This window comes from Lipotes vexillifer, unplaced genomic scaffold (genome assembly GCF_000442215.2).
Source record: "Lipotes vexillifer unplaced genomic scaffold, Lipotes_vexillifer_v1.1 scaffold382, whole genome shotgun sequence".
NCBI lineage: Eukaryota > Metazoa > Chordata > Mammalia > Artiodactyla > Lipotidae > Lipotes > Lipotes vexillifer.
Genome location: NW_006780611.1, coordinates 810,257 through 819,408, shown reverse-complemented (window position 1 = coordinate 819,408; position 9,152 = coordinate 810,257). Strand labels below are relative to the sequence as shown.

General features: G+C 59.7%; 1 protein-coding gene across 1 annotated transcript; it reads right to left on the bottom strand.

Moving 5' to 3' along the window:
• Positions 1–849: 849 nt before the first annotated feature.
• ALG12 (ALG12 alpha-1,6-mannosyltransferase) lies at positions 850–8,759 on the bottom strand. Its single transcript, XM_007453895.1, has 10 exons — positions 8,721–8,759; positions 6,095–6,433; positions 5,892–6,024; positions 4,155–4,328; positions 3,361–3,555; positions 2,800–2,903; positions 1,983–2,206; positions 1,322–1,491; positions 1,158–1,233; positions 850–1,081 (listed from the first exon to the last, which is right to left on the bottom strand). Exons 2-10 carry the CDS (start codon positions 6,260–6,262, stop codon positions 850–852), a joined length of 1,476 nt encoding a protein of 491 aa, XP_007453957.1. The 5' UTR covers positions 6,263–6,433; positions 8,721–8,759.
• Between the last annotated feature and the right edge of the window lie 393 nt (positions 8,760–9,152).

Genomic DNA, 9,152 nt, shown 5'->3' with positions numbered 1-9,152 from the left:
CAGGAATCACCAGTGGGTGCTGTGTCGGGGAGGTCTGGGGAGGGGCCCACACAGACTGCTTGTCAGCTTCGGTGGAAAAAACAGTAACTAAAGGTCAAGAAGCGCCACCTCCTTCCGAGGCACCGAGGCACTCGGGCCGGAGGCCAGGTGCAGGCAACTCCCTCTGGAATGGCTCAGGAAAGACTGCCTGTGGCTATGCACACGTGTGTAGCGTGTGCGTGCATGTGCACGGCGTGTGTGCACGTGGGCAAAGCACACGCAGTTCCCTGCATCGTCTTCAGTGCCTGAAGTCAGACATGTGTCAGGAACCCAGTAAACACTGTTCAGCAAAGTGGGAAAGTGCCCAAATCACTTAAACAAAACCCAGGTGAAAGCAGTCTCTGGAAGCATCACCTGAGATCAACAATAAGAAAACATTTACAATTTGATTCTCACTCGTTTTGAACGCGTTTATCTCCTAAAGCCTCATCTGAAATGGAAACGGCTGCCTGAGACCACAAAGGAGGCCCCGCCCACAGGGCTGGGTGCTGAGTTTCTGCAGTTACGCTGCCCCAGGGGGACGACCTTTCAGGGGCGGAGAGGCCACAGCCTGCTGCCCAAAAGCAGCTCCACCGGCAAGATCCACATCCCGCTGCCGTGCACAGCACTCGGTCTGGACGGTAAGCAGCATCCCACCCACCGTCACCCTGGCAGGGGTGCCAGGCCCCTCGTTCTCACACGCGGTGGGCAGCGTGGACGTGGGTGCCCCGGCCGTGGCTGTGGACGCGCCCCCGTGCGGGCACACCCGTGGTCCTCTGCGCGTTTCCCGTCTCGTCCCGCCGACGTTCCTGGAGGGCCTCTGGCTCCTCCTCAGGAAGGCCCGAGAAGTCTCTCCAGAAGCACCAGCTTGGTCTGCAGGTTCACGTCAAAGGGGGGCAGCCGGCTCAGGTTCAGGCTCAGCCCGGTTGTGCCTGGGATGCTGGCCAGCACCCGGTGCGTGTCCCGGTAGGGGGCCAGCTGCGCGGGGGTGGCCTCCACGAGGAGGTGCGTGTAGGCCAGCATGCGCTCGGAGCCGGGCTGCACGTCCTCTCTCTTCTCGTACCTGCAAACGAGAGCAAGGCTGTGCACCGCGGGGTCCGTGGCGGCCCCGGGCGCCCATGCACGAGATGAGGACGTACCTCCAGGCACTGTTGACTTCCAAAAACCGGGACACACCTGTCTGGGCAGCGGCCACATCGATGTGCACAACGACATCTGTGGAAACCGCGTCTGCTCGGTTAGCACTGCGAATCCGGCACCTCTGGCCAGAGCCACAGCCGGTAGCGGGGGGCCGGGCGCCTACCTGTGCGGGAGGGTACCAGCTCGTGCAGCCTCTGCATCGCCACGCCGCCAGGGTAGTTGAAGTGGGACACGTACAAGCCTGTGGCCGAGTATGTGGCGTTCACCACGAGGTGTCCTATCACGAGGAGGGACCCCACTTTACACAGCCAGGACTTCTTATAATTATTCAGCCTGTAAAAGAGCAGTGCACCTTGCGGAAAGGCAACGGCAGCAGCAGAGCAGAAACTATGGTTAGGAGCAGAAACCCGCCGCCCGCTGTCGCTGAGCGAGTCATCACCAAGCAGGCAGACGTGACACTGTCTCTCTGAAATTCCACCCAGATGCCAATTTAAAACTTAGATTACATTTTCAAGCATCCCACGTCATTACTTGGGTCACAGCATAGCCTCTGGGCCAAATACTGCGCTGCCTGTGTGTAGGTGAAGCGGATGGGATAAGGCCACAGTGCGCACGCAGGACCACGAAGCCCACGGAGCGAGGCACTCAGCATCTGTCCTTTACAGGCCAGTTGCGGGCCCTGTAGACTCGGGCTGGACCCTTGGCCAAAGCCTGGCCAGGTGCCCAGTTAAACACGTTGGTTTACCCTAAGCATCTTCCCCTTTGTGAGCCAGTAAACCGCCCCCAGGAAGCCCAGGCGGCAGCGTCTCGGTGGTGGCACTCACACACGGGCGCAGCCCCTGGCGGCCACGATATTGAGCATGGGGAAGGCATAGATGATGAAGCGCAGCTCCTTGTGCGGGAGAAGCGAGTACAGAGCCACGAAGCCCAGCGCCGGCAGGAGCAGCGCCAGGGTCCTTCTGTCCACGGCGCCCAGGGGCACGAAGAGCAGGCTGCAGCCCAGGCCGCGCGGCAGGGCCGAATAGAAGTACCAGAGCAGCGGCGAGGTCTGCGGCACGAGGGTTAAGGAGGCTCTGCGCCAGGAGGGTTAAGGAGGCTCTGCGCCAGCCACAGCTGTCCGGCCCCAGGCCGAGCTCAGGCGGGAGCCAGGAGCGTGCGGGAGATACAGCCCTGATGGCGGCCCTGCCTGCGACACCCGGGACCCCCGCGCCTCGGGCCGCGGCGTGGCCGCTTCAACACGCGGACAGAGGCCGGGACTCGGGTGTCGGTGCCAGGGCCAGGCCGCAGACGGCGAGTGGGGCTGTGCAGAGTTCTTTAACTTTTCCCTCCGTTTTTCACTGTAAAAACAGATTGTCCCAGAGTGATGGGCCCACTCGGGACTCAGTATTCTATTTGCGTGCATTTAACTACTCCAGAATAAAATGTGAAAAAAAAGCAGATCATCACGAGGACAAAGGAGACACCTCGGCTACAGACAACGGGTGGCAGCCACTGGACCAGGGGAGGCCCAGACTGCGGGGGAGAAGGCGCCAGCGCTGGCGCTGCAGCAGCCACCGTGCTCCATCAGGCACGGACACAGGAGGAGAGGGGCTCATCGCGCAGCCCCGCCCCGTGGGCCATCGCGCAGACACTGAAGGATACGCCCCAGTTGGAACTTTTGTTCAGGACGGTGTTGTACCAGAGCACCCTTCCTTCTGGCCACACAAGGTAGCGCCAAAAATAGGAGTCCACGGCCACCGTCAGTCCTAAGAAAAGAAGACCTCAGGAGAGAACACAGCCACCTGGGAAGCTCGGATCTCAACGCAGCTGGCGGAACGGCAGCTGTGGAGTCCCGGCCACAGGTAGATGTTCCCGAGATGCAGCCCCATCAGCACAGAAACCAGGAGCCACCAGCAGCTTCACGTAAAGGAGCTGAGGCGTCGGGACCTACCCCCGAACGAGCCTCTTCACACAGGTCCCTCGTGGCCGCCTGGCCTGGCTGAGACACACGAGGAGAACCCCTGATGGAGGCCCCGGGCAGCAGGGGGTGGGGGACCCTTGGGCAGAGCAGCCAGGGACCTGCACTGAGACGTTTTAACACCACTGAAGGTGATTTCATTTAACGAAAAACAAAAATAAGAAAACCTCCCGAGTTTCGTCTCCATAAAACAAGACAAAGAACGCACAGGCCCCCGACAGCACAGCCACGGTGACCCGACTCACCTAAGCAGAGGATCCCAGCCGGCACGGCGCAGCGCAGGGCCCAGGCCACTGAGACCTTCCGCAGGCAGAGCGGCAGCAGCAGTGCCAGGCCCAGGAGCAGGCTCAGCTCGGCTCTGAGGACCAGGATGGCGAAGGCCGAGAGCCGGACGAAGCGCGTCCACCTCTGCTGCAGCCAGGCTGCGAGGGCTGGCAGGACTGCAAGGCACAGGCCAAGAGGCAGGCCGCTTACTCCTTCCTCAGGAAAGCCACACAGAACCCTCCAGAAGACAGCCAGCACCTCTCAGAACCAGACCCGCCAACGCGGGCCCGAGGCTGCACCACGACAGCCCCCCCTGCCCGGCCTGTGTCCTGCGCTGCGACATAGCCCGAGCCACTGCCGCAGGCCAGACGGCCCCACGGCCCCAGACGGCCCCAGACACCGGCATCCACGTGGCTTCCCGCCTCCGCCGCAGCCTCGCGCTCGCACGGACAGCGCCAACCTCGGCTACCTCCTCCCCTCTCCTGCCAGCTGCCTCTCCCGCCCGGTCCCTGCAAGGTCCCTGCTCCCTGCACTCGGCCTCCCGAGGCTCCCAGAGCGTCCGCACCAGCCCCGCACGCGGCTTGCTATCCTCCCAGCTCCAGCTCCAGCCCTGATCAAGAGAAGCCAAGCCCTGGAAGCCGGGCCTCAGTCCAGCACCGAGGACAGGGCCCTGCTCCCCTCTCAGGGTTTCTGAGGTGCCTGGTGGGGAGCAGCTTTCGACGGGCAGACACCTCGGAGAGACCCCCCCGGGCAGGCCGGCCAGGTGGCTACATACCCACAGGCAGGGCCAGTACGTTGGGGAGTGTCCGCGTGCAGTAGAACATCAGGTGGAACTGCGAGGCCGTCACGCAGCAGAACAGGGTGGCCACCATGGCCCCAAACTGCCGCCTCACTTCTTTTTGTAAAGTCCAGAGTCCAAAGATCACGCAGAGTCCAAGGACGGCCCTGACTGAACAGAGAGGGTGCTGTGTGCGCGACAGCGGCGAGGTGGGGCCCTTAGCGACCACCGGCTCTCGAAATGGCCCTGAGGGAGGGGGGCTGCCTTCGGTACTAAAAACGGGCTGGGTGTACACGGCAGAACAGTACTCAGCCCCAGCGGAGGAAACCACGCCACTGCAGCAACGTGGAGGAACCCAGAGGTGATCAAACTAAGTGAAGTCAGTCAGAGAAGGACAAATATCACGTGGAATCACTTATGTGTGGAATCTAAAACGTGGCACAAATGAGTCTATATACAGAACAGAAAAAGACCCACAGACACAGAGAATAAACGTGTGGTTACCAAAGAGGAAGGAGAGGAATAAACTAGGAGTTTGGGGTCAACAGACACACCAGATAGGAAACAGGTAATTAACAAAGATACGCTGTATAACACACGGAACTGCATTCAGTATCTTATAATAAGCTATAATGAAAAGAATCTGAAAAATATACATGTAACTGAGTCACTTTGCTGTACATCTGCTACAATGCCATATTGTGAACCAACTACACTTCAATTAAAAAAAAATAGACACGTAAAACGAATGAAAGTAAAATATGTTAATTTAAAGTGACACTATAGGGCTTCCCTGGTGGCGCAGTGGTTGGGAGTCCGCCTGCCAATGCGGGGGACGCGGGTTCGTGCCCCGGTCCGGGAAGATCCCACACGCCACAGAGCGGCTGGGCCCGTGAGCCGTGGCCGCTGAGCCTGCGCGTCCGGAGCCTGTGCTCCGCAACGGGAGAGGCCACAGCAGTGAGAGGCCCGCGTACCGCAAAATAAATAAATAAATAAAGTGACAGTATATTTTTCACTGAAACTAGCATTAGGTGAATTTGTTCATTTTGTGTTTCACTCGCTATTAACTGAATTCTTTTAATTTTGAGTGTGGTGGGCCACATTTTGTGTCCTGTCACATTGTTTATTAAACTTTTGCAACTGTCCAAAGAACGAGCTGGCCGTGGAAGACGGACAGCCTAGACCCTGGCCCCCCGGATCCCAAGGCGGGGGCCTGCGGAACTCAGCTGCTGGGCAGGCCAGGAGCATCATCAGGACGACAGCCCGGCACTGACCCCAGCGGCCCCAGCACCTGGCCGATACCTCCAGAGCCACGTTTACCAAGGACCTGATGCTCCCGTCCAAGGCTTCCTGGCCACCCCCCACGTGACCACAACAGCCTAGAGCGAGGGTGGATTTCCGTTTCCTCATCTTTCAAGAAGCAGAACTGCCTCTTCGCCAGGAATGTGCAATTCTTAACGCTCTCCACACAGGCCGGACCAACCAGCCGTGAGACGTGTTTGACTCAGCTGGGAAATGTGCTGCTTCTGCTCGGGGGGCGGGGCTCGGCCCCCACTGCAGTCACGAGGGCACAGCCCGGCGGGGCTGACGCTGTCCCCGCTCTGAGTCCCTCTGCTGAGTGGCCAAGATTCCAACAGGCGGACCCTCCTGCACGAGGGACCCTCAACCCGGGTGACTGAGACCCTCTGACAACACTGCAGTTCTCCACCCCATCCCGTCTGAAGACCCCCTTACCTACTAGCTGAGAATAGAACTTGGACGTTTCCAAGAGCGAAAGCACATAAACGGCGGGGCTGGAGAGTGCCGCGATCACCAGCGGCCCGAGGAACGTCCTGGGGACCACGCCAGGGAACTCGAGGTGGTCAAACTGCGGGGAGAAGGGCAGGTGAGCGAGGCCCCCGGAAGCGGGGTCGACGCGCGGCTCGGCGGCAACTCGCCTTCTCCACATCCAGCCGGTGGTAGAGCAGGTCGTGCGCGGCCTGCAGGTTGAAGCTTTCCTCCACTTTGGTGTAGGGGCAGGCAGCCAGGTGGACGGCGGCTACCACCACCAGCAGCCCCAGGAGCCGGCGCCGCCTGCCCAGGCCCGACGGCCTCTTCCCGGCCATTCTACACGTCGGCCTCCCGGACCTTCACCCACCGTCGGCACCGCCACGCGAATCGTTTTGAGAGAATAGAGACGCAGGTCCCCAAGCTTCAAAACTCACGCTCGAGTTAACACCTGGGAAATGTGTTTGAAGGGTAATGGGAATCGTTTGAACTGCTGCAGCTTCCGTAATCTGAAAACACATCAAAATAGAACGCTGAAAGAAAAATCATGCTAGAGGAGCTTTCATCCTTTAACCAGCCTTCTTACGCTTTAAGCTGTGCAAATACTTTTCTAGGAAGAAAGACCTGAGTTGCAGAACCCGAGTTTAGTCCACTGTGCAGCCGGGCCCTGGGCCAGCCCGGCGCTGGAGGGCAGCAGGACGACCCCCGTGCTCGAGAAGCTGAAATCTGGCCGGAGAGTTAGGAACAAGCTGGGCTCGGCCTGCACGGCACTGGCCGAGGGAGATGGGCCGGGAGGCTGTGAAGCAGGAGAGTGGGAGGGGTGCGCCTGCAGGACTGCAGAGGGACAGGCACGAGGGGACAGGAGGTGAGGCGCAGGGCTCGGGGCGCCAGCGAAGCCCTGCACCCCAAGGATGGTGAGACAGGGCCGCGGACACCCACCGCTGTGTTCTGAACTTCACCCCCCAAGCCTCTTAGAGCCCTGGGGAGCACCACGCTGGTCGTGAGCACAAACACGTGGATATGGCAGAAAGCAAGAGTGTTCCTGGGGGTGGGGACGCAGACAGACGTGCCTGCAACGGACCACCCAAACACCAACAGGACTTTAGGGGGCACCCCATGGCACGAAGCTTCCTGAGAAAACCATGCAAGCGTCTGGGGCAGTTCCTACTCATGGAAGACCTCCATCTTTCAACCTGGCGAGGAAAGGAAGACGGCAAACTTCCTGTTTCTGGCTTGTCTGATCAAAACCAGAAGGGCAAGAAGTGAAAGGAGAGAACCACGGTGCTTACTGTTTGTTAAAAGTACTTTTTGGTTCGAGGGAGAGGTATGAAGTCTGTACTCTCCTAGGATAGCAAGTGGGGAATGAACAGCTGGGGGGAACAGGAATCCTGTCTGATATGGTGGTGCGGTGAGGGAAGTAAGGGGGTCAAAGGGCTCTTAAGAATTACCAAAATAACATGCAGTTCCCAGGGAAGTAACAGAACTTTTCTCTTACCAAATGTAAGGGCGGGATTTTTCTGTCCCCCGCTGCCCACTGTAACCTCAGCAAGGATGGACTCTGGTCATCACAGGGGGCATCTGTCTCCCCTGCTGGGCTCACAGCCTGAGGGCAGGGCTGACTCACTGCTGTATCAGCACAGCCTGGCGCATAGCAGGTGCTCAATAAACTACTTGAAGAAGAAATTCATAAAAACTAAGCGTGGATCTCATCACACCGGTTTACATTTTCATTAAAGAAACATTCACGCTTTAATTTCCGGTGAAGCCGAAGAGACCACGGAACGTTCATGTACTGCTCTCTGTTCCTCTTACTGTTCGAGGGGAAAAAGAGTGTAAGGAACTAGGAAGCATCTCTAAGGCCAGGCGGTTGGAGCAGCTGCGCAGGTGCTCCGTGGCAGGAACCTCGCTCGCTGCTCACAGCTGTCCCAGGCCAGTCCCTGCACACCCCACTCCACACCTCTGCCCAGAGGAGGTTCCCCTGAGGGAAGATCTAGACTCTGTTATTTCACGAGTTGTGGGGTGAAAAGGTACCTGCCAAACCCCGCTCTGCTCTTGTGCTGATGACCAACGGCAGAAACCAACCGGCAAAGCAGCTTATTTTGGAAGGCGCTAGCGGCACCCTGCATGCCCACCCGGCACCACGAGGAGACAAACCGGACATAAGCAAGTACGGAAACCATGGTCAACTCCCCACCGGGCCCGAGACGGTGAGCAGACGCACGTGCACTGGCCCACACCTGCTTGCAGCTGTTCGGGTTGTTAATCTGAGGCACCCACAGGCTAAAACAGGCCACGACTTTAAAACATGTCGTTTATAGGATGGTGATCCCTCAGATTAGGTGCAAAGGCCTTCTTGTCGCCGTCTATTCGGATTCTAAGGTCTCTACTGAAAATGGTCAAGTCAGATGTTCACGTTATTAATCCCTGGCTGGAAACACAAAGGAACTGGTACAAATTCGGCCAGAGAAAACTCTAGCATTTCTACGGCTTCCTTCTGGCAGTTCTGTCCTACTAGAAACCAGGTAATGCCCACCTTCGTTCTTCCTAACTTAAACCACGGGTTCCAGTGCCAATTGCCTCGGGCACGTGGGGAAATGCAGATGTCTGGAACCCCAGAAACACACTCATCAGGCCCCAGGCGAGGAGCCCCAACCCTAGGTGAGGAGACTGCCCCCAGGTGAGGAGCCCAACGGTCGTCCCGCGTGGACACGCACCGTGAGGCCCAAGGAGCACCGCGACAGCGCCGGCCCGGGGTCCCCGCAGCCCGTCCCGAGAGCCCCCGCCGCGCACGCTGACCTCGCCAGCCCACGCCGCGGTCCCTCGAAGCGCGTCCGCCTGGTAGGCCCTCAGCCGGAAGTTGGGTGGCGGAAACCGAGAATAGAGGCGACGCCCCTGCCCGAACCCAACATGGCCACTAAACCCCGGCTACCGTCGCGGCGGGCGCCCTCTCCGCCCGGAGTAAAGATGGCCTCCGCGGGCGGTGCAGGCGAGAGGCCGGCGCGAGGGGCGGGCTCGGATCTCCACGCCCCCTGTGCCCAACCTTCCCGGCGGGACGCTGACCCGGGGCCTTCCTATTGGTCGCCTCTCGTGGCGAGCCCGGATTGGGCCACATGGGGACGGGGTGGGCCCATCCGACCAATAGCGATGCGAGGGCCGGCGCGGGGCGGGGCCCCGGCCGGCGCCGTCAAGTAGCCCCGGGAACAGCCGGCGCTTCGGAGCCGGTGGGCG